We start from the raw sequence: 26,939 nt of genomic DNA on the forward strand, positions 1-26,939 counted from the left end.
CCCTGAGGGTGAGTACACCCTCTTTGTGCCTCCTCCCAAGGGGAGGGGGTCACATCCCTAATCCTATTGGGGGAATCCTCCATCTGCAAGATGGAGGATTTCTAAAAGTCAGAGTCACCTCAGCTCAGGACACCTTAGGGGCTGTCCTGACTGGCCAGTGACTCCTCCTTGTTTTTCTCATTATCTCTCCTGGACTTGCCGCCAAAAGTGGGGGCTGGGTCCAGGAGGCGGGCATCTCCACTAGCTGGAGTGCCCTGGGGCATTGTAACACGAAGCTTGAGCCTTTGAAGCTCACTGCTAGGTGTTACAGTTCCTGCAGGGGGGAGGTGTGAAGCACCTTCACCCAGAGCAGGCTTTGTTTCTGTCCTCATAGAGCACAAAGGCTCTCACCGCATGAGGTCAGACACTCGTCTCTCAGCAGCAGGCTGGCACAGACCAGTCAGTCCTGCACTGAACAATTGGGTAAAATACAGGGGGTATCTCTAAGATGCCCTCTGTGTGCATTTTTTTAATAAATCCAACACTGGCATCAGTGTGGGTTTATTATTCTGAGAAGTTTGATACTAAACTTCCCAGTATTCAGTGTAGCCATTATGGAGCTGTGGAGTTCGTTTTTAACAGACTCCCAGCCCATATACTCTTATGGCTACCCTGCACTTACAATGTCTAAGGTTTTGCTTAGACACTGTAGGGGCATAGTGCTCATGCACATATGCCCTCACCTGTGGTATAGTGCACCCTGCCTTAGGGCTGTAAGGCCTACTAGAGGGGTGACTTACCTATGCCACAGGCAGTGGGAGGTTGGCATGGCACCCTGAGGGGAGTGCCATGTCGACTTAGTCATTTTCTCCCCATCAGCACACACAAGCTGGCAAGCAGTGTGTCTGTGCTGAGTGAGGGGTCCCTAGGGTGGCATAAGACATCCTGCAGCCCTTAGAGACCTTCCCTGGCATCAGGGCCCTTGGTACCAGGGGTACCAGTTACAAGGGACTTACCTAGGTGCCAGGGTTGTGCCAATTGTGGAAACAATGGTACATTTTAGGTGAAAGAACACTGGTGCTGGGGCCTGGTTAGCAGGGTCCCAGCACACTTCTCAGTCAAGTCAGCATCAGTATCAGGCAAAAAGTGGGGGGTAACTGCAACAGGGAGCCATTTCTTTACACAAGCCCCCCCCAGCCCACAGGCCAGGAGACTCAGCCAAAGCTGGGAGAGTCTTCCTAGTCTGTCAGGCGAGGAAGAGTAGAGGAAATAGGCTGGTTTGTTGCAGGGCCTACTCTGCCTTACATCCTCCTGTTCAGGTCATTCCCTCTGGGGAACTGACCCACTTCCACAGTGATAGGACCTAGTCTGAACTGCCTCTTGTCTGTGCTTTTTATGTCTTCACCCATTCTCTCTATTTTGGTGTTAGAGGTATCCACCTCTGCTAATCTTATCTTAGCCAGGGTCACCCCTAGCTTACCCAAAGAGGTTACCCAGAGCTGGAGTAACCCCACCATGACCAACAGGGTCAGGGGGCCTAACGTGCTATTTGGCATGGGGTCAGACCACCATGCCAAGGATAGTGCAGCCATAAAGGCTAACACCCAGCAGAGGCCACTGACAGCTATCAGTGCCCAGAACCACACCTTTAGCTCTTCACCTACAAGGGAAGGGGCTAAGTTACAGGCTTCTTTGGGTTCAGGGTGCCTGTCTGCTGTATTAGAGTGGGGGGTTACCACATCTTGTAGTAAACACCCTTCTTCCACTCTTTCTTCTGTTAGCTGAGGAGCCACCCACTCAGGCTTAACAGTTGCCTGACTAGCCAGGACTTCTTGTGGGTCAGGTTGGACTTTATCAGAGCCACTTTTGGAGTTCTCCCCTACTGGAGCAGAATCTCCTTGGCTTGCTGGAACCTTGGCTAAAGGTTGTCCACCTTTCCTACTCTGTTTCCTTTTCTTTTTCTTCTGGGGCCTACTTGCATTTACTGCAGAGGCAGGCACTCCAGAATCCTTGGGAGAGGACTGGCACTGGATCAGTTCCTCTCTTGGGCTCTGACTAACCTCTGGGTAGTCATTTCCAAGGAGACAATCAAGGGGGAGGTCTGTACTGACTACCACCCTTCTCCAGCTAAAAGTCCCACCCACTTCTATGGGCACAAAAGCCACAGGCCTATCAGTGACCCTGTCTGGGCTAACTCTTACTCTGGCCATCTCACCTGGGATGTACTGGTTTGAGAACACCAGCCTGTCATGCACAATAGTGTGACTGGCACAAGTGTCTCTCAGGGCAGTGGCTGGGATTCCATTCACCAGTAGGTGGTGGAAGTGTCTACTTCCCTCTGGAATCTCCAACTCACCTGTTGGGCCCTTTTTCCAGTTGAAGGCTATGAAGACCTCCTCATCTGAGGAGTCATCCCCAATGGCTACACTGGTCACCCCTGGGATTTTGCTAGGGGGTTTGTTTTTGGGACAAGAAGTGTCCTTGGTGTGGTGCCCTGTCTGTTTACAGTTATGGCACCATGCCTTAGTGGCATCCCAGCTCTTACCCTGGTACCCACCTTTGTTTTGGGTTGTGTCTCTGGGCCCACCCACCTGGTCTGGTTTTTGGGGGCCTACAGGGGACTCTTTTTCTTTGTTTCTAGTGTCACCCACTTTCTCCTGGGGAGGCTTTGTAACCCCTTTCTTTTGGTCACCCCCAGTGGAAGTTTTGGTTACCCTAGTCTTGACCCAGTGGTCTGCCTTCTTTCCCAATTCTTGGGGAGAAATTGGACCTAGGTCTACCAGATACTGATGCAACTTTTCATTGAAGCAGTTACTTAAAATGTGTTCTTTCATAAACAAATTATAAAGCCCAACATAGTCATACACTTCATTTCCAGTTACCCAACCATCCAGTGTTTTCACTGAGTAGTCAACATAATCAACCCAGGTCTGGCTCGAGGATTTTTTAGCCCCCCTGAATCTAATTCTATACTCCTCAGTGGAGAATCCAAAGCCCTCAATCAGGGTACCCTTCATGAGGTCGTAAGATTCTGCATCTTTTTTAGAGAGTGTGAGGAGTCTATCCCTACACTTTCCTGTGAACATTTCCCAAAGGAGAGCACCCCAGTGAGATTTGTTCACTTTTCTGGTTTCACAAGCCCTCTCAAAAGCTGTGAACCATTTGGTAATGTCATCACCATCTTCATATTTTGTTACAATCCCTTTGGGGATTTTCAACATGTCAGGAGAATCTCTGACCCTATTTATGTTGCTGCCACCATTGATGGGTCCTAGGCCCATCTCTTGTCTTTCCCTTTCTATGGCTAGGATCTGTCTTTCCAAAGCCAATCTTTTGGCCATCCTGGCTAACTGGATGTCCTCTTCACTGGAGTTATCCTCAGTGATTTCAGAGTTGTTGGCCCCTCCTGTGAGGGAACCAGCATCTCTGACTATTATTTTTGGAGTCAGGGCTTGAGAAGCCCTGTTCTCCCTAGATAGGACTGGTGGAGGGGATTCTTCCTCCAGTTCACTATCATCTTCCTCTGTGTTATCCACAGAGGGGTTGGCCTTTTCAAACTCTGCCAACAGCTCCTGGAGCTGTAGTTTGGAAGGTCTGGGGCCCATTACTATTTTCTTTATTTTACAGAGTGACCTTAGCTCCCTCATCTTAAGATGGAGGTAAGGTGTGGTGTCGAGTTCCACCACATTCATCTCTGCACTAGACATTATGTTTCTAAAAGTTGGAATACTTTTTAAGAATCTAAAACTAGTTCTAGGTTCTAATTCAAACTTTTACCAAACTTTTAAAATCTAAAAGAAATGCTAACAGGGACTAACACAAGGCCCTAGCAGGACTTTAAAGAATTTAGGAAACTTTTCAAATTGCAAAAATCAATTTCTAATGACAATTTTTGGAATTTGTCGTGTGATCAGGTATTGGCTGAGTAGTCCAGCAAATGCAAAGTCTTGTACCCCACCGCTGATCCACCAATGTAGGAAGTTGGCTCTGTATGTGCTATTTCAAAGTAAGGAATAGCATGCACAGAGTCCAAGGGTTCCCCTTAGAGGTAAAATAGTGGTAAAAAGAGATAATACTAATGCTCTATTTTGTGGTAGTGTGGTCGAGCAGTAGGCTTATCCAAGGAGTAGTGTTAAGCATTTGTTGTACATACACATAGACAATAAATGAGGTACACACACTCAGAGACAAATCCAGCCAATAGGTTTTGTATAGAAAAATATATTTTCTTGGTTTATTTTAAGAACCACAGGTTAAAATTTAACATGTAATATCTTGTTTGAAAGGTATTGCAGGTAAGTACATTAGGAACTTTGAATCATTTCAATTGCATGTATACTTTTCAAGTTATTCACAAATAGCTATTTTAAAAGTGGACACAGTGCAATTTTCACAGTTCCTGGGGGAGGTAAGTTTTTGTTAGTTTTACCAGGTAAGTACGACACTTACAGGGTTCAGTTCTTGGTCCAAGGTAGCCCACCGTTGGGGGTTCAGAGCAACCCCAAAGTTACCACACCAGCAGCTCAGGGCCGGTCAGGTGCAGAGTTCAAAGTGGTGCCCAAAACGCATAGGCTTCAATGGAGAGAAGGGGGTGCCCCGGTTCCAGTCTGCCAGCAGGTAAGTACCCGCGTCTTCGGAGGGCAGACCAGGGGGGTTTTGTAGGGCACCGGGGGGGACACAAGCCCACACAGAAATTTCACCCTCAGCGGCGCGGGGGCGGCCGGGTGCAGTGTTAGAACAAGCGTCGGGTTCGCAATGGAAGTCAATGAGAGATCAAGGGATCTCTTCAGCGCTGCAGGCAGGCAAGGGGGGGCTTCCTCGGGGAAACCTCCACTTGGGCAAGGGAGAGGGACTCCTGGGGGTCACTTCTGCAGTGAAAGTCCGGTCCTTCATGTCCTGGGGGCTGCGGGTGCAGGGTCTTTTCCAGGCGTCGGGACTTAGGTTTCAGAGAGTCGCGGTCAGGGGAAGCCTCGGGATTCCCTCTGCAGGCGGCGCTGTGGGGGCTCAGGGGGGACAGGTTTTGGTACTCACAGTCGTAGAGTAGTCCGGGGGTCCTCCCTGAGGTGTTGGTTCTCCACCAGCCGAGTCGGGGTCGCCGGGTGCAGTGTTGCAAGTCTCACGCTTCTTGCGGGGAGATTGCAGGGTTCTTTAAAGCTGCTCCTTTGGATAAAGTTGCAGTCTTTTTGGAGCAGGTCCGCTGTCCTCGGGAGTTTCTTGTCGTCGTCGAAGCAGGGCAGTCCTCAGAGGATGCAGAGGTTGCTGGTCCCTTTGGAAGGCGTCGCTGGAGCAGAGTTCTTTGGAAGGCAGGAGACAGGCCGGTGAGTTTCTGGAGCCAAGGCAGTTGTTGTCTTCTGGTCTTCCTCTGCAGGGGTTTTCAGCTAGGCAGTCCTTCTTGTTGTTGTTGCAGGAATCTAAATCTTTAGGTTCAGGGAAGCCCTTAAATACTAAATTTAAGGGCGTGTTTAGGTCTGGGGGGTTAGTAGCCAATGGCTACTAGCCCTGAGGGTGAGTACACCCTCTTTGTGCCTCCTCCCAAGGGGAGGGGGTCACATCCCTAATCCTATTGGGGGAATCCTCCATCTGCAAGATGGAGGATTTCTAAAAGTCAGAGTCACCTCAGCTCAGGACACCTTAGGGGCTGTCCTGACTGGCCAGTGACTCCTCCTTGTTTTTCTCATTATCTCTCCTGGACTTGCCGCCAAAAGTGGGGGCTGGGTCCAGGAGGCGGGCATCTCCACTAGCTGGAGTGCCCTGGGGCATTGTAACACGAAGCTTGAGCCTTTGAAGCTCACTGCTAGGTGTTACAGTTCCTGCAGGGGGGAGGTGTGAAGCACCTTCACCCAGAGCAGGCTTTGTTTCTGTCCTCAGAGAGCACAAAGGCTCTCACCGCATGAGGTCAGACACTCGTCTCTCAGCAGCAGGCTGGCACAGACCAGTCAGTCCTGCACTGAACAATTGGGTAAAATACAGGGGGTATCTCTAAGATGCCCTCTGTGTGCATTTTTTTAATAAATCCAACACTGGCATCAGTGTGGGTTTATTATTCTGAGAAGTTTGATACTAAACTTCCCAGTATTCAGTGTAGCCATTATGGAGCTGTGGAGTTCGTTTTTAACAGACTCCCAGCCCATATACTCTTATGGCTACCCTGCACTTACAATGTCTAAGGTTTTGCTTAGACACTGTAGGGGCATAGTGCTCATGCACATATGCCCTCACCTGTGGTATAGTGCACCCTGCCTTAGGGCTGTAAGGCCTACTAGAGGGGTGACTTACCTATGCCACAGGCAGTGGGAGGTTGGCATGGCACCCTGAGGGGAGTGCCATGTCGACTTAGTCATTTTCTCCCCATCAGCACACACAAGCTGGCAAGCAGTGTGTCTGTGCTGAGTGAGGGGTCCCTAGGGTGGCATAAGACATCCTGCAGCCCTTAGAGACCTTCCCTGGCATCAGGGCCCTTGGTACCAGGGGTACCAGTTACAAGGGACTTACCTAGGTGCCAGGGTTGTGCCAATTGTGGAAACAATGGTACATTTTAGGTGAAAGAACACTGGTGCTGGGGCCTGGTTAGCAGGGTCCCAGCACACTTCTCAGTCAAGTCAGCATCAGTATCAGGCAAAAAGTGGGGGGTAACTGCAACAGGGAGCCATTTCTTTACACAAGCCCCCCCCAGCCCACAGGCCAGGAGACTCAGCCAAAGCTGGGAGAGTCTTCCTAGTCTGTCAGGTGAGGAAGAGTAGAGGAAATAGGCTGGTTTGTTGCAGGGCCTACTCTGCCTTACATCCTCCTGTTCAGGTCATTCCCTCTGGGGAACTGACCCACTTCCACAGTGATAGGACCTAGTCTGAACTGCCTCTTGTCTGTGCTTTTTATGTCTTCACCCATTCTCTCTATTTTGGTGTTAGAGGTATCCACCTCTGCTAATCTTATCTTAGCCAGGGTCACCCCTAGCTTACCCAAAGAGGTTACCCAGAGCTGGAGTAACCCCACCATGACCAACAGGGTCAGGGGGCCTAACGTGCTATTTGGCATGGGGTCAGACCACCATGCCAAGGATAGTGCAGCCATAAAGGCTAACACCCAGCAGAGGCCACTGACAGCTATCAGTGCCCAGAACCACACCTTTAGCTCTTCACCTACAAGGGAAGGGGCTAAGTTACAGGCTTCTTTGGGTTCAGGGTGCCTGTCTGCTGTATTAGAGTGGGGGGTTACCACATCTTGTAGTAAACACCCTTCTTCCACTCTTTCTTCTGTTAGCTGAGGAGCCACCCACTCAGGCTTAACAGTTGCCTGACTAGCCAGGACTTCTTGTGGGTCAGGTTGGACTTTATCAGAGCCACTTTTGGAGTTCTCCCCTACTGGAGCAGAATCTCCTTGGCTTGCTGGAACCTTGGCTAAAGGTTGTCCACCTTTCCTACTCTGTTTCCTTTTCTTTTTCTTCTGGGGCCTACTTGCATTTACTGCAGAGGCAGGCACTCCAGAATCCTTGGGAGAGGACTGGCACTGGATCAGTTCCTCTCTTGGGCTCTGACTAACCTCTGGGTAGTCATTTCCAAGGAGACAATCAAGGGGGAGGTCTGTACTGACTACCACCCTTCTCCAGCTAAAAGTCCCACCCACTTCTATGGGCACAAAAGCCACAGGCCTATCAGTGACCCTGTCTGGGCTAACTCTTACTCTGGCCATCTCACCTGGGATGTACTGGTTTGAGAACACCAGCCTGTCATGCACAATAGTGTGACTGGCACAAGTGTCTCTCAGGGCAGTGGCTGGGATTCCATTCACCAGTAGGTGGTGGAAGTGTCTACTTCCCTCTGGAATCTCCAACTCACCTGTTGGGCCCTTTTTCCAGTTGAAGGCTATGAAGACCTCCTCATCTGAGGAGTCATCCCCAATGGCTACACTGGTCACCCCTGGGATTTTGCTAGGGGGTTTGTTTTTGGGACAAGAAGTGTCCTTGGTGTGGTGCCCTGTCTGTTTACAGTTATGGCACCATGCCTTAGTGGCATCCCAGCTCTTACCCTGGTACCCACCTTTGTTTTGGGTTGTGTCTCTGGGCCCACCCACCTGGTCTGGTTTTTGGGGGCCTACAGGGGACTCTTTTTCTTTGTTTCTAGTGTCACCCACTTTCTCCTGGGGAGGCTTTGTAACCCCTTTCTTTTGGTCACCCCCAGTGGAAGTTTTGGTTACCCTAGTCTTGACCCAGTGGTCTGCCTTCTTTCCCAATTCTTGGGGAGAAATTGGACCTAGGTCTACCAGATACTGATGCAACTTTTCATTGAAGCAGTTACTTAAAATGTGTTCTTTCATAAACAAATTATAAAGCCCAACATAGTCATACACTTCATTTCCAGTTACCCAACCATCCAGTGTTTTCACTGAGTAGTCAACATAATCAACCCAGGTCTGGCTCGAGGATTTTTTAGCCCCCCTGAATCTAATTCTATACTCCTCAGTGGAGAATCCAAAGCCCTCAATCAGGGTACCCTTCATGAGGTCGTAAGATTCTGCATCTTTTTTAGAGAGTGTGAGGAGTCTATCCCTACACTTTCCTGTGAACATTTCCCAAAGGAGAGCACCCCAGTGAGATTTGTTCACTTTTCTGGTTTCACAAGCCCTCTCAAAAGCTGTGAACCATTTGGTGATGTCATCACCATCTTCATATTTTGTTACAATCCCTTTGGGGATTTTCAACATGTCAGGAGAATCTCTGACCCTATTTATGTTGCTGCCACCATTGATGGGTCCTAGGCCCATCTCTTGTCTTTCCCTTTCTATGGCTAGGATCTGTCTTTCCAAAGCCAATCTTTTGGCCATCCTGGCTAACTGGATGTCCTCTTCACTGGAGTTATCCTCAGTGATTTCAGAGTTGTTGGCCCCTCCTGTGAGGGAACCAGCATCTCTGACTATTATTTTTGGAGTCAGGGCTTGAGAAGCCCTGTTCTCCCTAGATAGGACTGGTGGAGGGGATTCTTCCTCCAGTTCACTATCATCTTCCTCTGTGTTATCCACAGAGGGGTTGGCCTTTTCAAACTCTGCCAACAGCTCCTGGAGCTGTAGTTTGGAAGGTCTGGGGCCCATTACTATTTTCTTTATTTTACAGAGTGACCTTAGCTCCCTCATCTTAAGATGGAGGTAAGGTGTGGTGTCGAGTTCCACCACATTCATCTCTGCACTAGACATTATGTTTCTAAAAGTTGGAATACTTTTTAAGAATCTAAAACTAGTTCTAGGTTCTAATTCAAACTTTTACCAAACTTTTAAAATCTAAAAGAAATGCTAACAGGGACTAACACAAGGCCCTAGCAGGACTTTAAAGAATTTAGGAAACTTTTCAAATTGCAAAAATCAATTTCTAATGACAATTTTTGGAATTTGTCGTGTGATCAGGTATTGGCTGAGTAGTCCAGCAAATGCAAAGTCTTGTACCCCACCGCTGATCCACCAATGTAGGAAGTTGGCTCTGTATGTGCTATTTCAAAGTAAGGAATAGCATGCACAGAGTCCAAGGGTTCCCCTTAGAGGTAAAATAGTGGTAAAAAGAGATAATACTAATGCTCTATTTTGTGGTAGTGTGGTCGAGCAGTAGGCTTATCCAAGGAGTAGTGTTAAGCATTTGTTGTACATACACATAGACAATAAATGAGGTACACACACTCAGAGACAAATCCAGCCAATAGGTTTTGTATAGAAAAATATCTTTTCTTGGTTTATTTTAAGAACCACAGGTTAAAATTTAACATGTAATATCTTGTTTGAAAGGTATTGCAGGTAAGTACATTAGGAACTTTGAATCATTTCAATTGCATGTATACTTTTCAAGTTATTCACAAATAGCTATTTTAAAAGTGGACACTTAGTGCAATTTTCACAGTTCCTGGGGGAGGTAAGTTTTTGTTAGTTTTACCAGGTAAGTACGACACTTACAGGGTTCAGTTCTTGGTCCAAGGTAGCCCACCGTTGGGGGTTCAGAGCAACCCCAAAGTTACCACACCAGCAGCTCAGGGCCGGTCAGGTGCAGAGTTCAAAGTGGTGCCCAAAACGCATAGGCTTCAATGGAGAGAAGGGGGTGCCCCGGTTCCAGTCTGCCAGCAGGTAAGTACCCGCGTCTTCGGAGGGCAGACCAGGGGGGTTTTGTAGGGCACCGGGGGGGACACAAGCCCACACAGAAATTTCACCCTCGGCGGCGCGGGGGCGGCCGGGTGCAGTGTTAGAACAAGCGTCGGGTTCGCAATGGAAGTCAATGAGAGATCAAGGGATCTCTTCAGCGCTGCAGGCAGGCAAGGGGGGGCTTCCTCGGGGAAACCTCCACTTGGGCAAGGGAGAGGGACTCCTGGGGGTCACTTCTGCAGTGAAAGTCCGGTCCTTCAGGTCCTGAGGGCTGCGGGTGCAGGGTCTTTTCCAGGCATCGGGACTTAGGTTTCAGAGAGTCGTGGTCAGGGGAAGCCTCGGGATTCCCTCTGCAGGCGGCGCTGTGGGGGCTCAGGGGGGACAGGTTTTGGTACTCACAGTCGTAGAGTAGTCCGGGGGTCCTCCCTGAGGTGTTGGTTCTCCACCAGCCGAGTCGGGGTCGCCGGGTGCAGTGTTGCAAGTCTCACGCTTCTTGCGGGGAGATTGCAGGGTTCTTTAAAGCTGCTCCTTTGGATAAAGTTGCAGTCTTTTTGGAGCAGGTCCGCTGTCCTCGGGAGTTTCTTGTCGTCGTCGAAGCAGGGCAGTCCTCAGAGGATGCAGAGGTCGCTGGTCCCTTTGGAAGGCGTCGCTGGAGCAGAGTTCTTTGGAAGGCAGGAGACAGGCCGGTGAGTTTCTGGAGCCAAGGCAGTTGTTGTCTTCTGGTCTTCCTCTGCAGGGGTTTTCAGCTAGGCAGTCCTTCTTCTTGTTGTTGCAGGAATCTAAATCTTTAGGTTCAGGGAAGCCCTTAAATACTAAATTTAAGGGCGTGTTTAGGTCTGGGGGGTTAGTAGCCAATGGCTACTAGCCCTGAGGGTGAGTACACCCTCTTTGTGCCTCCTCCCAAGGGGAGGGGGTCACATCCCTAATCCTATTGGGGGAATCCTCCATCTGCAAGATGGAGGATTTCTAAAAGTCAGAGTCACCTCAGCTCAGGACACCTTAGGGGCTGTCCTGACTGGCCAGTGACTCCTCCTTGTTTTTCTCATTATCTCTCCTGGACTTGCCGCCAAAAGTGGGGGCTGGGTCCAGGAGGCGGGCATCTCCACTAGCTGGAGTGCCCTGGGGCATTGTAACACGAAGCTTGAGCCTTTGAAGCTCACTGCTAGGTGTTACAGTTCCTGCAGGGGGGAGGTGTGAAGCACCTCCACCCAGAGCAGGCTTTGTTTCTGTCCTCAGAGAGCACAAAGGCTCTCACCGCATGAGGTCAGACACTCGTCTCTCAGCAGCAGGCTGGCACAGACCAGTCAGTCCTGCACTGAACAATTGGGTAAAATACAGGGGGTATCTCTAAGATGCCCTCTGTGTGCATTTTTTTAATAAATCCAACACTGGCATCAGTGTGGGTTTATTATTCTGAGAAGTTTGATACTAAACTTCCCAGTATTCAGTGTAGCCATTATGGAGCTGTGGAGTTCGTTTTTGACAGACTCCCAGCCCATATACTCTTATGGCTACCCTGCACTTACAATGTCTAAGGTTTTGCTTAGACACTGTAGGGGCATAGTGCTCATGCACATATGCCCTCACCTGTGGTATAGTGCACCCTGCCTTAGGGCTGTAAGGCCTACTAGAGGGGTGACTTACCTATGCCACAGGCAGTGGGAGGTTGGCATGGCACCCTGAGGGGAGTGCCATGTCGACTTAGTCATGTTCTCCCCATCAGCACACACAAGCTGGCAAGCAGTGTGTCTGTGCTGAGTGAGGGGTCCCTAGGGTGGCATAAGACATGCTGCAGCCCTTAGAGACCTTCCCTGGCATCAGGGCCCTTGGTACCAGGGGTACCAGTTACAAGGGACTTACCTAGGTGCCAGGGTTGTGCCAATTGTGGAAACAATGGTACATTTTAGGTGAAAGAACAGCCTGGTTAGCAGGGTCCCAGCACACTTCTCAGTCAAGTCAGCATCAGTATCAGGCAAAAAGTGGGGGGTAACTGCAACAGGGAGCCATTTCTTTACAACTGAATACTAGGGTGTGGCATACTGTACTAGGTATTATGTGGTAAGTTGTATTAGGTTCTGGAACAGCTAGGTGTTGAATACTCCAGATGAGAATGTGATGCTTTGAACTGGGTGGTAATTGGAGCTTGGAAGCTGGTGTGGCTCTGACCACAGGTGGCTCGAGTCTCATGTACTGGACATAACCTGAATAAAAGAGGAAAATAAATTAATCTGTGTAGAGGTTCCTACATTTCACATTGATGACGACTGGGAGCATCATCCTATGCCACAGACCCAATATCACTGAATTTTATAGGAATCTATTGCAATTGTCAAGGCAAGGATGTGCATACGAGCAGAGGTTGCCAGAACTTTCGTTCTAGCCTTGCCTCCTTTCACATTCAGTGGCACGTTGGTGCGGGTGAGTGCAGTGCACATAAATTGCACTTTGGAAGGAGAGGACGAGCATTTCGGCAGGCACATTGTGACTCGAGTGCGCATCTCACTGCATGAGGCTAAATGTCTGGTACTGCAAGCACCTTGGCAGATGCAATGGAGGCTCCTGTGCAATACTCACTGCATGACTGTACAATGCTCACCGCATGAACGTGGATTCCTGTCCACATCATATTGCACGTCTCACTGCACAGAATTCTGCATTCCAACTGTGGTGCGCACATCACAGCTACACGACAGAACCTGTTTGTTGACGTCAAACACGTAGGAACATTGTGTAGGCGGCCATCTTACTTTGGGTTTAGTCTAGTTCTACTTAAGGGTGTACATCTGCATGCTGTACCCCTGGTCATCTTGTTATGTGCAGTTCGTCATTGGAAATTCTCAGAAACTGTTTGGGATGCTGGTCTTTCCAGGAAGTGCTTTGATGTGACAGCGCGACGGGTGATCTTCATTACATGTTAATGGATACTCCCTGACGCCGGTTTCTCGGTTTTGTGCACAATTACATCTTATGAGGATTTTCTTGTGAAAATGGTACTGTTTGTGCACCTTGTTTTCTCCCCATCTTCAAACTGCTTTTCTGTACGTCTTCACATGTTTCAACATAACACGTGGATAATAGAGTATGCAGTTGGGTACTGGTGATTGGGGCTATGATGTGTTTGACAGTATGTGTGTGTGTGTGGGTGGACTGTGTTCTCTTCTGTTGACAATGTAAAGAATGTGACAGCACCTAATTTCTTTCTTTCTTTCTTTCATCTGTGGGCAAACCTGCAATACCATGGCAGAGATGGCAGAAGGTTTTTAAGCATTATGCCAGGGTGTATGGTACCTCTGTGTGAGCGGAGAGAAAAATATATTTACTTATGCATTGCTTAGGTCGAGAGGGGCAGAAGGTTTTGGTCATTTGCCTGAAGTGTACTGTGATGATGGTAATGGACTCAATGGTTATGAGGTTTGTCTCAAAAACCTTGATTTACACTACTTATTGAAGAGAAGCGCCATCTTTTAATGGTATCATTTTGGGAGAAAGATGCATCGTGTGGGGGAGTCAGTTGAGGGTTATATAACAGCGTTGATTAAATTGGCTTCCACATGCAAATTTCGTGCAGCAGCTGATAAAAGGTTGCATGACGAATTCATGTTAGGATGCATACTGGACAAGGCAAGGGAAGCCTCATGGTTGAAAGAAAACTCCACACTCAGTGAGGTATTAACAACAGCAAAAATGTGTCAGCGTTTGCTAGGCAAGCAGAGAGGGTGACGAAGAAAGCTCATATTAAATGTTTTAGATGTGGAAATATGGGATACGTGGCAAAATTCAAGGAGTGTCGTGGTTGGAAGACCACATGCAACACATGTGACACGAAAGGTCATTTCACGTCCTGTTGCAGATCAGTTAGGAGTACAAAAAAGTGAATACGCTGATATGTGATTCTGATCCTGAATGTGGGGAAATCATTTTACAAATGAGAAATGGAGAGTGTGACAGACCGGTTGAGATTGTGTGGATCAGTGCCTCTTTAATAAGAATACAATTTGATTCTGGGGCGAAAATAACATTAATATCCGGGAAGTTTTTTGAAGACAGTTTGAAGGGCTTAATGAGCTTGATGAAACCCAATATCATGCCCAAAGCTTATAGAGGACAGCCCATCAGGTTTGATGGGTTACTTTTGGGGCACTAATGAGTTTTGTGACAAAATGGTTCCAGCTAAATATGTTTCCTACAAGTGATATTCATTGATTAGCTGGTTTCGTCAGAGAGATTTATTTGTATTCCTGATCCTAACGAGACACCGTCAGTTAAATTGAAAAATGGTTGGGTTGCAAACGAACAGTTTATGGTATCAAGGGCTGATAATCTGAGGAAGGTAACTGACTATGAGGCACAATTCACTGAGGTCTTCCGAAAGGGGTTGGGACATCTGAAGCATTCTGCTCACCACATAAAACTTAGGTCTGTGGTGAATCCTACGGTGGTAGAAGTATGAAGTGGGTCTGTGATGGTTAGAGATGCAATAAAAAGGGAATTGGACAAGTTACTAGAGTGTGGAGTGTTTTAAGAGATGGAGGCAACTGAGTGGGTGTCGCCGAAGGTGATGGCTCAGAAAGCAAATGGACAAGCCAGACTTTGTGTGGACCTGAGACAGCTGAACAAGGCTATGGTAGCAGATTACTATCCTTTACCTAATATCACAGAAGTGTTGCGTTGTTTAAGCTGTTTTCTAAATGCTGCTTCCGAATTGTGACAAATACTTAAGTCAGTGTTGGGAATTGGGTGAAGATAAAGAACCCAAGGGAAGGATGGTTGATGGACAAGTTTATGCAACCTATAAAATCATCGAGCTTTTAAAAAATGCAATCAAACCTGAGGCTCATCGAATTTGGAATTTGGGTAGAGTTGCACTATGAAAGTGTGCTGTACAAAGTGAACCTGTCATTAACAGTGAGCATGAATATGATGATCCTGTCACCAAGGTCAGGCAAGAGTCTGGGGACGTCTGCACTAGAGAATTTTTTTATGGTGCCAAAATGCAGACTGTCAAGAAGAAAAGTTTGCATGTGAGTAGGAGACTAGCCGATCTTAAGGATTTTGTGTAAACTTGTATCTTTATTGTAATGTACATAGTTTTTAATTTAAGATCAGAATTTAGAATATAATGTTGGATTTAGGATGGTTGCTTTGTATTTACGGTGGCGGTATGTGGTATGCTGTAGTAGGTGTTATGTGGTAAGTTGTATTAGGTGCTGGAATAGCTAAGTGTTGGATACGTCCGATAAGAATGTGATGGTTTGAACTGAGTGGTAGTTGGAGCTGGTGTGGCTCTGACCACTGATGGATGGGCTGTGATGTACTGGACATAATAATCTGAATAAAAGACGAAAAAACTAATCTGTGTGGAGATTTCTACATATCACATAGTGTCCTTGAGCTGGTTCATCCCTCTCCTATAGAATTGCTCTGAGCAAACAGAAATATGCAACAGCCTGTCCATCCCTTCTCCACTTCAAAAATAAATTGCTCAAGGTTCTCTTAGTTCTTTAACTCTTTTCAGTCTATACACTGAAACCTTTCGCTCTCTTTTCAGACAATCAAATGTTTTGTACCACATCTACACTGCAGATGCACAGCTTTGCCTGAAAGTTCTCTCTCCAGGCAGCAGCCTCCTTCTCACACAAGACATTGTAATCTGGTTCTGAACGTCCAACATCTTATCAAAACAGAGTTTTTCTGCTCATTGTCCTATTCTTAATTCAGATTCCATTCCCCTACATATTTAGCTTGATTGTCTCAATAGTCTGGCCTGCAAGCCACCTATCATTGAGTGCACACAATATTTAGACTTTAGGGGGGAAAATATAATCTACGCTCACATATGAAAACAGCCTATAATGAAGTGCCCAATACCAGCTCAACTGATAAAATCTTTGATCCTCAAAACCAATTCTAAAACTGTAGTCCGATCTGTCCTTTCCTTTGGACTAACTATGGCAGTTCTTTGCTCAGGATAAATTTGGTCGTTGGTGAATGACCTTTACACTGCGGCCAGACTCGTGCCAGGAATCAAACACTTTGATCACATACCCTCAGTGTTTGGCACTCTTCAGAGGTGTAGAACAGTAGACTTTTCTGCATGGCTACCCCATTTCGTAAGATGCAGTCCTAACTATATAACCTGGAGGCAGAAACACGTGTCCCAGAGCAACTGTTTTCAGCTCTTGCCTCCTCTCATTGGCAGCAGGAAAGCAACAATTGTAAATTAAATATAGTCTCCTCTGCAGCGTCGCGGATAGGAATAATTAACTTTCCAGGCCTGAATTCAAATACGAATGATTCATGTGTCAGTGCAGCGTGTTTTGGCTTATTGGAGATATTGAGGAACTAGGAGGTAAAACCCCGTGCTTTAAAGTATTAGCTCCTGTGACTGGTATCTGGACAGAGTGTTTTCTTTGACTGAACATTTAGATAGGATAAGACTATAGACCCCTCAGTTGGCCAAAATTGATGCAACCAGAGCTATATTAGTTCTGTGTGCACTTCTGCGAAATCCTAAATGCAACCGTTAAAAAGTTCACACAAAACTTAGCGAACTTATCACAATATGCATTAGAAGCTACGAAAGTGGATTTTCTTTCTGGCAGTGCAGGACCCGGAACCAAAAGTACTATTGGTGTTTTTATACCTGGTACATATTGCAGTTACCAAGCCGTAGCTTACAGGCCCAATATTTTATGAAGGCGGCAAGGGGTGTTTTCCTCCATAAAGATTGGGTAGAATTAAGATCTAATGGTGCACGTTTTTAGCAAACATTTTCAAATTCATTGACTTAAAGGGCAGACTGTTCAGAATTAGATCTTTTATTACCCTGCCTCTTTTTGACATCACTTGTTAGGTATGGACTGGTCATTCCACTTGGTGGAAAAAACTTTGGTTGAAATGGCAACAAGTGGATTGTTTTCAGGGCTGGTTGGATTAAAGGTTACTTAGCCCTCAAAGCAGCTATGTGGGACTGGCACCCTTTTTGTAATACATGGCTTACTCCTGGTAAGAATTATTGTTCGTAGATACTGTACCGAATCTTTAATTATTGGTATATTTCAAAGGCCTCGTTTATAACAGCTTTTAGAATATATAGTTTTATAATCAAAATATTTCGAACATGAAGCTGTAAAGTTAATAATTTACTCCCATTTTCCTTGGTCGGTGGCTTCTGCCCCTCCCATACATGCCTCCAAAGCGCCTTAAAGAAGGCAGGATTTAGTCCAGTGTGAGGCTTACATTAAAATATTTTCATAAACTCGCAGTCATTTTCGAGCCATATGGCACAGGATTCAGACATAAAATGGCATAATCTCCAAAGTTATTTTAATTTATTGATAATTTTAAAAAGGCTTTTAACTAGCACAACAAAAGCGATGAGCATTATGTTTAAAACAGTATTTCAAACTGTTATTGTTCTTGCCATAGGCTCTTCCCTTTCCATGTTTTTCAGGTGGTGCTTATACATACAGCTACTGCTGCTAATCATTCTCGGTTCTGACGGGGTGACCAAGTCCCACCACCCAGTGGAGTCCCCTGGCCCTCCTGCTTTATTTTAACCTGTTTTGGTTGTGCTGGTGAGATCTGTACTCTCTGCACAATAGTTTATTTTCCGTGAGAGCAAGCTGTATTTTGGGCTACTTCCATTGCCTATATGAGTAGGTGTGACGTCAGCAAAGTGTAGGCAAAGTGATGCCTTCACTTCCCTTCCCTTGCAGAAACGAATAGCAGAGAGTCTAATTACAACAAAAGACAGAATGCAGTGGCCATCGAAAAGAATTAGGAGCAAAAGACAGTAAAATTGGAGAAATACATTGAAAATAATTTTGCCTTCACATAAAAAAATGTATAGGCACAAAAGGAGCACAGTTTTTATTAGAGTATATTCTTTTCTTTCTGTGAGGACATTCCTCACTTGTGATGTTACATGAAAATGAAGTTACACAAAAAGTGAATAAAAACGATGCTTCCTGGACATATGGTAAATTAAGAACCGGGCACTTGACTTAATTTCAATGATATGGATGCGCGTGTAAGACTCGTGTCTTCTGCAGGGATTATTCAAAATTTGCAGGACACCCGTTTGACCCGAGCATAGCATCTCAGCATTTAATCCTTCTGAGTCTGATAACATAGCTATGATTGAGTTGAGTAATAGAAAGATTCGGTGTTTGCATTACTACAAAACTGTAAAGTATGCTGGAGGAAGCTGTACATAAAACAAACTACTATGTATTTGGTTAATGGGAAAAAATGATTTCAGTGGAAGTCAACCTTTCAGTAGCACACATGTCTGCACACACTTTGCCAGACAGTTATCCCACTGTATGCACCGGTCTGGGCATAAGTGCTCGATGTTCATGGTATACATATATATCATAAGGACGTACTGTCAGTGTGTTTTCATGTTGTGTATATTCCTCAACAAAACAGTTAAGGAGTTAAATTATCAAATGGTGAACAGTACAATACATAAAACAAGCATTCTCTGGTGTTTGCTGCCATCCTTTTGAGTTTGCCAGTGTTTCTGTTTTTTTATGGATTTTGCAAACCATTAATATTGTGGAAGCTGCTGTACCTAATCAATCATTAAGAAAGTGTCTAAAAGCAAAAAAATATTTTGGGTTCAAATAGTACCAACTGATTGTAGTAGTAGTCCATGGTACCAACAGGAAAAATATTGTGTTGATGAGCGCATTGCAAAAGGCCACAATGCTGTCACTCACAGTGAAGTTAGCCAGTGGCCGAAGTGTACTGACTCACTGTTCCGTGCTATAGGCTGTAGCGGTTGGAAGAAAAAAGTGAACAACGCAATAACAGGCCAATGGATGAAAATGGCTGGCTGGAAGCCCTTGTATGTAAGTTTATTATAAATATAATTTTAGTAAAATCGAAAGGACATGGCTGATGTCAGACCTCAATATAAAAGGTCACAAAAGTACTGAAATACTTCAAAGTCAAATCAAACTTTAATAAAAGTCGAGAAATAAATACAGTACATGCAACTAAAACATGTAAAAGAATCTTCTTCTGCACTTTATATAAACACACATAACATGAATGCAAATAATTCACAAATGCCTACAAATAATACACTCGTAGATGACTGAAAATAAGACTCCACTTAGAGATCTAATAATTTGTTGCATAAAAGCAAAAGCTGCAAGGTGCACACTAGTCATCATGCTATAAGCATTTAATATGACTAATTTTAGTCCAGACATTTCACAGCACCTCTCTAGTAAAATAGCAAAAACACCAGTGTTAACCCATCAAAATCAGTTAAAATAAAATTAACAGTTAAAAAAAGGAGAACAAAACCTCACATGCGGGTCTGCCATGTGCTCCTACCAATGAATTAAATATTCTCACAAAGGGTGTATTTTAATTGCAAAAAGCCTAAACATCGACACTGCATAGCACAGAGCTGGTTTAGGCCACGGTAGCAATGTAGGAACTATCTCCAGGCCCTTTGCTTTCCAGTTTACTAAGCGATGATCATTTAATCGATGGGTAAAATAAAAAGGGAGGCCGTAGAGCAGGCTGTGCAAACATGCAAAAAGTGCAAAATTTTAACGTGTTCAATTTAAAGGCGACTCTAAGAGTATTCAACTGAATTATTGAAATACTGATGTAAACGTGCCTTTTGAAATAAAAACTAACAGTGCTATATACATGTCGTAACTATCCTCAAATATGTCAGGGGACCTTATTGTGGAATACTGGTGATCAGTCAGAGTTAATTAACCATTATATATAGCAGCATTATTTAAGTGTTTGTTTGAAAATCATCTTAATTGATGTATTTCATTATCTCTGAGTTCTATTTTTTAGTTTTGTGTTATACAGAAAATATAAAGACAAAATTTATACTTTCAATAAACTCTAATTTTATAATGTAGATGGGGGATTATCCTGACATGATAATCATTCATGCAGCAGATGGGTTTATATTTGCGATCATGACTCCAGACCTTATTATCTGTGATGCATTTTTATATGGCATGTTTTTAAATCAGAAAAGTATGTATTTAGAACTGCACAGACCCAGAATGCTGTATCTGGTGGTATACTATAATACTTGCCATCTTCTCATTTGTAGAAACCTGTACTTCACAGGGATAAAGCAATTCCAACAAATTGTGCTAAAGATTTAATTTTTAGTTGGGACCTCATTCTTACCTCATTCTTGTCAGCTATAGGGTTTGAATCCGCTGCTAAACAGAGGTTCTTATTATGATCCAAAACTTTAAAAGCATTTAATTCCTCCATTTATGTTTTGCCGAGGTACCATATCCGCCTCAAAATCCCACCAAATGCACTCTAGATATATAGTGTAGACAAGGCCCCATGTATGTAGAAATATCTTAGCATGGCTATGTCTATTTGGCAGTGAACATAGATACAGTGCAGAAAGTGCCCTTTAGACCCATCCTTCAGATTTGTCCCATTGGCATGTGATGTCATCTGCACCTATGCTTTGTACCCAGTACACCCACACCCAGTACAAAGTAGATAGTGAGCATGTGTAATGGTAATGTCAAATCTCTTATTTCCACCATTATTAATGATACATAAGTCTTGATTCCATAACATGTCAAAATAGGACCAATGTGGTCAATGACTAAAACAGCAGATCCCCCGAAGATATTTTGTTTTGGGCTGCTCACCCATCTGTCTTATTTGACTCACTCAAAATTTGTAATTGACCTCCAACATTCAGAATCCTGTAGCTGGGCCTGCTCCTCTTGTGGCACAAATATGTTTACCTCTATTATATCGACTGCTTTCTGTTGGGTAAACCTTTGTCTTGCAGCTGTGTGTATCCATTCTTGCTCTAGAGGAATGTGGAGACATTGTGCCCCTGGATACTGTGGCAAACTCCTAGATCTTGGAAAATATTTGCCTTTGGGAACTGAGTAGTTTGGCTTTTGTGCTGCCAATGCTGCTAGGTATACGTGTTATCATGGTGACCGCTAATGATGCTGGAATTAGGTGTATGACGTACTGCAGTGCTCCCCTCCCCTGTAGCTCACCTAGCCGGAGTTCACTTAAAATCTGAATAATGATAATGCTGTAAAAAATATTCTCTTTTGCAGGTTGTGATGAGGTATCAGAATGGATCACACATTAGTTGCAATCAAAACAGGGTGAAACTACTTTTTACAAATCTAATTTATATCATGCAGTATATTTACATTGTTTAGAATCAACATGTGTGCTTTTTAGAATTTCAAATGCATTGGCACTGTTGCTCCTTCCCCATCTTCTTCTAGTGAAGAAGTGGGAGAACGTCCTGCCATGGTCAAGGAATGTCTGAATTCTTTCACTGTACTTGCAAGATATTCTGCCTCAGCGTAGGAACAGAAACTTCGTTAGGCTGTATTAGGGTGAGAAGAAGATGGCATGAACTGGGCGACCAAAGGGTGAGATTGAGGAGCTGGAGAATCTTTGTGGATAAACCTCCATCCAGATCGCTGCTTTCATTGACCTACTCATGTAAAGAAAAATACCTGGACTCCAGCCTTTATTAATATAAAATCATGGGGGAATGAAGGAAGGTGGGTCGGGCTTTGATGCAGGCTGCAAAGATCACGCCAAATTGAGTCCGTGAAGAGCCTTATATAAAAATTTCTGTTGCTGTCCTGTAATGGAGAGGTATTGCAAACGTTCTCATGGAGAATAGCATCAAAAGAGGGGCTTCTGCTTTCTACAAAAGCCACTTGTGGCCCAATTGTTCAAGCTTATTGTTCCCACCCAGCTATACTTTGCCTAGGCCTTTCCAAGCCATGGTTCTTTTGGTCCCTTCAAAATAATAGTGGTGGAGAAATCGGAGTTACAGATTTCACTGCACCGACAATAAGTAGTGATTACCCCAGTCAGGAAATGCTAATCCGCTTTCATACAAATTTAGGTATTCCTTTTCAAATACACTTTCACATCCTTCTATCCCACCAAGAAAATAATGAACCTTATTTTTCATATATTTCCCCTTAGACACCGCTCTACCTCAGTGACAGTGACCTTCACTTACATGTGCAACATTACTAGTATTAACTTAACACTTGTAAATCCTGCTCTAGGAGGCTCCATTCCCTTATTTGGTGGAGACATTTAAGTCCACACCTTGGAGTAAAATTAGAGTAAAATGTACACACGAAATGGTAAATAGAAAAAATGTTTAGAGTTACACCAAGTTAGTAAATATGCATGTGGCTTTTCCTTTGTGAATAGACTCCATGAAACATTTACAAGTTGGTCTTGGCTCTAGAAAAAAGTTAGCTTGAGGAAGGCTGTACTGGAAAGCTGTTCTGCTCAGGGGTGAAGATTTCCTATGCGCTTTCAGCAGTTTGATACCATCCACTATGGTGATAATTGATTAATCTCTGCCACTGTTATTGACATAACTTGTTTTTACATAGCATTTGAAACTGCACTTTTGCATTTTTTGAGTGTTGTAAATAATAGGTGTTATAATTACCCAATTTAGTGATGCTTACTTTACCGACCTTTGGGAGAAGGGAAGACTGAGTCGACCTTGAGATTTGAACAGCGACCTTGTTTCCAGCAGTGAACATTAAGCTCGTTGAGCTGTCCTCTGGCTTTAGTGCTGTTGGTAGATCGCACAGCATTGGGAATGCTTGCAGAATAGAATCTGTTTCAGTGTTTGACAATGTACTATGTTGGGAAGGTGCTGAAGCCAGTGGAGGTCCATTTAGGCGGAGGGTGAATACAAGTTCCCTTAGGTAAAAGATGGTTTCTTCTACCCAGTGTCTGTGTTTTCTGCACCCATTGCCATTGTGTCCCTCACAAGTTTTTTTTGCCCTTATTACTATGTACCTGTGTGCCTTTTAGTTTCTACGTGTTCCAACGCGTACACTGATGTCTATTTGTGCATATCACAGATGATTTAAGGCATGGGCAAAGTGACCTCTGGCCTAGGGCCCCAGCCTTTCGGGGGGGGGGGGGGATTGGGAGCCTTGATAGAGCCATCCCTGTTCTGCAGAGACTTGCCCTGACGACCTTCAATAATTCTTAAACATATTTTTTAAATACTGGTTTCCTTTACATTATTTTTAATGTGGGTGATGGATGAGAGAGTCTATAACAGACATTTTGTAGCCAAATGATGTGTTTATGTTGCATGCACCATCCATAAAAAAGTTTCTTTTAGCTCAAACAGGACGTCACTTACGATAAATAAGAAGGTGTCACAGAGCTTATTCTCAGTAATATTAGTGAGCCGTTGCTGTGTTACAATATTGAAAACACACATCACTATCCCTAAATATTAGACGTTAGAATGTGGGCAAGCGTGCCTGTGCACTGTCAGTGACCTCGCCAAAAAGGGCATGAAAGAGCTGAAATTGGATAATAAATTCAAAACTGATCCGAACAGGGGTCACCAAAATATGTTTGGCCCAGGGCACCCAAAATCCTTAAGTTGCCCCTGGTTTGTATGGGCCCTTCATGTCAGCTTCCACATGTATGTGTGTGTATTCCTTTGTCCACCTCTCACAGTGTCTGTGTCCTCGACCCCACTACCCAAGTCTCTCTCCCTGACCCAGTGTCTTTGTTTCTCTCTCCCATTGCGAGTGATTTTTTTACTCGGCTGCTTTTACCCAAGTGTCGCCTTCACTGTGGAAATTGATTAATGATGATGCTGGCCCCAGTGTTGTACGCTAATTTATATCATTTGTTTTATTATAAGTGGTTCTCCTTTTCAAAGCACATGCTGTCCAGGTCGCCATGACTCCTCAGTTTCCTTCTGCTCATGGTTAGAGCTTAAAGGATATTATTCAGAAATTTGTCTTTTATTCTGCGCTGACGTTTCTTCCATTGTAGGGAACATTTTTCCATAAAAAACGAGAACAGTGCAATCTGTTGTAACTTACAGGTAAAGCACAATGTTTGTAATTAGGATGCAGACTGAAATCCAGTCTTAATTTCAATCGTCCAAGGAAAAACTTTATGATAAAGAATATTTGTTGATAGTTTTGATTGATACTAAATTGTAATTGGACACAAAGAATGCCTTTTCACTTTCATAAACAGTTTCACTCTTTTAAATTTTTTATATTGCACGTGATGCTGTCAGATTTTTTCAATAGTGTTTTCTTTTTTTTCTTCGTATTATTGGTATTTTTTCACTTTTCAATACATCACCAAGAACTGATAAATTACAACCATTCAATCGCAACGGTTGTCTGTCAAGGAGGTATCCAATTACTATTTATAAATTGCGGATTCTTCATTCAAGTCCGGCATATATCCTCCTACCTCAACACTTTAGCAAACCTATGTGTGCAACCTCGGCTGTGATTATATTGTTTGTCAGTCTCTGTGAACTAGTCTAAATTATTATGTAATTTCTCCAATATTTGGACTACCCTACATCTGGATAATGTACCTCGCCACCACTGCAAGTTCTTCAGTCACGACAGTTTAATATTTAGAAACCTCTCAACTCCCCCTCTCCCCCATGTACCCCAAAAGACCAATTTCAATGATAATTCTAGTGGTGTAGCACTCGTTTTGTGCATGTCTTTAAACACATTATTCGAAAAATGTTGTGTTCTGGGGCATTGCTATATTAAATGGAAAAATGTGTCATTTGCCTGCATCTCTTCAAACGTTCCGATGAGACTCCATACCAAAATGAAGTAAGCTGTGTTTTTGAGAAGTAGACCTTAAGCAATAGTTTCAATTATATTAGTCTGAAGATTGCTTTTGTTGTCACTCCTTTGGATACATCAACGCCTTTTGCCAATTGTCATCTTCCAGTGTGCCAACATTTTTTCTGATTGGACCTTTAGTTAGGCCAGCATATGTTTAGCACTGTTTGCCTGCATAACATATGTCCATGGCGCTGCTTTAGTGTGCATCACGTTAATGAAAAGATAGTTTTTATAGGGGCATATTAAAGTTAATCTACTCCTGTTAGAATGTACCATCCTATGTCATATCACATTTGTAAATATTTATAAAATTATGTTATGGCCACCTTACAATTTTCTCTCAGCTAGAAGAAGGACACCAAAGGCTGTGATTCCATATGTTTCTAACTTTGGATGTTTAGACTTCTTCTCACTCCCCTAATTAGTCTGTCTTTTCATATCTGGAATGCAAGTGGCTTGATCACTAGCACAAAAGTATTGGTGAAAGGAGGCTGCCTTTACCGTCAATGATCTGTAGCACATTAATCATATCTATGGCAGTTTAATCAGTGCAACCACTTTCATGCCCAATGCAGTTTTCTCCAGTACCTGGAACATGAAGGTCCATTAGGTGGAATCAAATGCTTTTTCAGCATCTACCAAAATCATTGCCAATATATCTGTAACCCATTTGAACTTAGCTAGGTAATTATTCGTCTACATTTGATTCTAATGCCACTATTTGGCATAAAGCTGGATTGATGAGGAGTATCAGTGATTCTGTCACCGCCAGTAAACACCTCACTATTATCTTGGCTATGTTTCTTGGTTTTTAATTTTGTTTCAAGTGAATTTGATATCTTTTTTATGTTAACATTGAATTTGTATTTTGTATGGTATGTACTTAAGGTCATTTTATGATACATTTTTGATTTGACTCAACATTTTAATTTGAAATTATATTTAGTTATATATAATTGATGTTGTGTTTGAAGATATTTTAGGACGTTATACTTTTGTTCTACTTGTGGAGCAGTGATGAATCAATGTGCCTTCACAGAAGGCAAATAAAGTTCACTTCAAACAACATGATTTAGTAAACCCACCTTAATAGGGGATTCAACCACTTGAAAAGTCATTTTACGATAATTCTATTGGGCTGGCTGTTTTGCTTAATAATAAATGTACAGTTCAAAGTCAACATGTGTATATTCTTTCTTTTCTTGATCTGCTCCGAAAGATCCACATCCAGAGAACTGAAGGGTGCGACCACATGACCTGCTCACAGTGCAACACTAACTTCTGCTATCGCTGCGGGGAGAGATACCGCCAGCTTCGCTTCTTTGGAGATCACACGTCAAACCTCAGCATATTTGGATGCAAATACCGCTACCTCCCTGAAAGACCGAATTTACGGAGATTGGTGCGAGGCTCTGTCTGTGGTGAGTGAAGCCCAGCTTTGACTTGTTCTGAAACACAAAAATGCTGTATAGTTTGGCAAAGTAACTCAGTATGGATGTACAACAGCCCAAAGTATTTTCTCCCTTCTTCCAGGGTCCAAACTTGCAAAGGAAATGACAATGTATTTCTATCAAATCACTACTCCACTGCTTTGATGTTGCAAATTAGTCACGTTAAAACAATGAATGTATGCATATTAGTTTTCTTTAGTTGCTTTTAAAATGATTAAGAAGAATCCAATTAAAATACAAAAGCCTAAACAAAATCATTTTGTTTGAGTTAACATTTCCCACCACCATACTGGCACTAAAAGTGCATATGTTCAAGTGAGACTATACCACGTGTTATTGAGGAGTAAAGTATGCTCATAATTTGACATTTTACCTCTGTGAGACCTGTGGTACCTTTTCCTGTTATTGGAAAATTGATAAGGCAGTCCTTAGCGTTAGTGCGTTTTGCTTAATTTGTCCCTTTTATGTAGCTCTAACATAATTAAGTATTCCTCAAAATAGAGAGCCGTTAGTGTGACTATCAGTTTCAGAATCCATATACCTACTGCTATGACATTATAATAGTTGTGTTTTCCCACTGCTGTTAATTCTCTAGGGAAAGCACTTGCATTCCTTGTGTGACCCACCTCCTCGCAGCCTCGGCCTCCAGAGAGCAGCGTGAAGTTGTGGCCAATGGCCTCGCAGTCTCATGGCTGCAGTGGGTGAGGCAGGAGAACATAGA

At 44.0% G+C, this 26,939-nt stretch overlaps 1 protein-coding gene across 1 annotated transcript in view; it reads left to right on the forward strand.

Moving 5' to 3' along the window:
• Nucleotides 1–26,939, forward strand: part of RNF217 (ring finger protein 217) — a 466,037-nt gene that overhangs the window by 351,079 nt on the left and 88,019 nt on the right. The window contains exon 4 of the mRNA XM_069234802.1: nt 25,987–26,188. Within this exon, the coding sequence (XP_069090903.1) occupies nt 25,987–26,188 (202 nt within the window). The remainder of the gene's footprint in view (nt 1–25,986; nt 26,189–26,939) is intronic.

The sequence above is a fragment of the Pleurodeles waltl genome, chromosome 5, assembly GCF_031143425.1.
Source record: "Pleurodeles waltl isolate 20211129_DDA chromosome 5, aPleWal1.hap1.20221129, whole genome shotgun sequence".
NCBI classification, from domain to species: Eukaryota; Metazoa; Chordata; class Amphibia; order Caudata; family Salamandridae; genus Pleurodeles; species Pleurodeles waltl.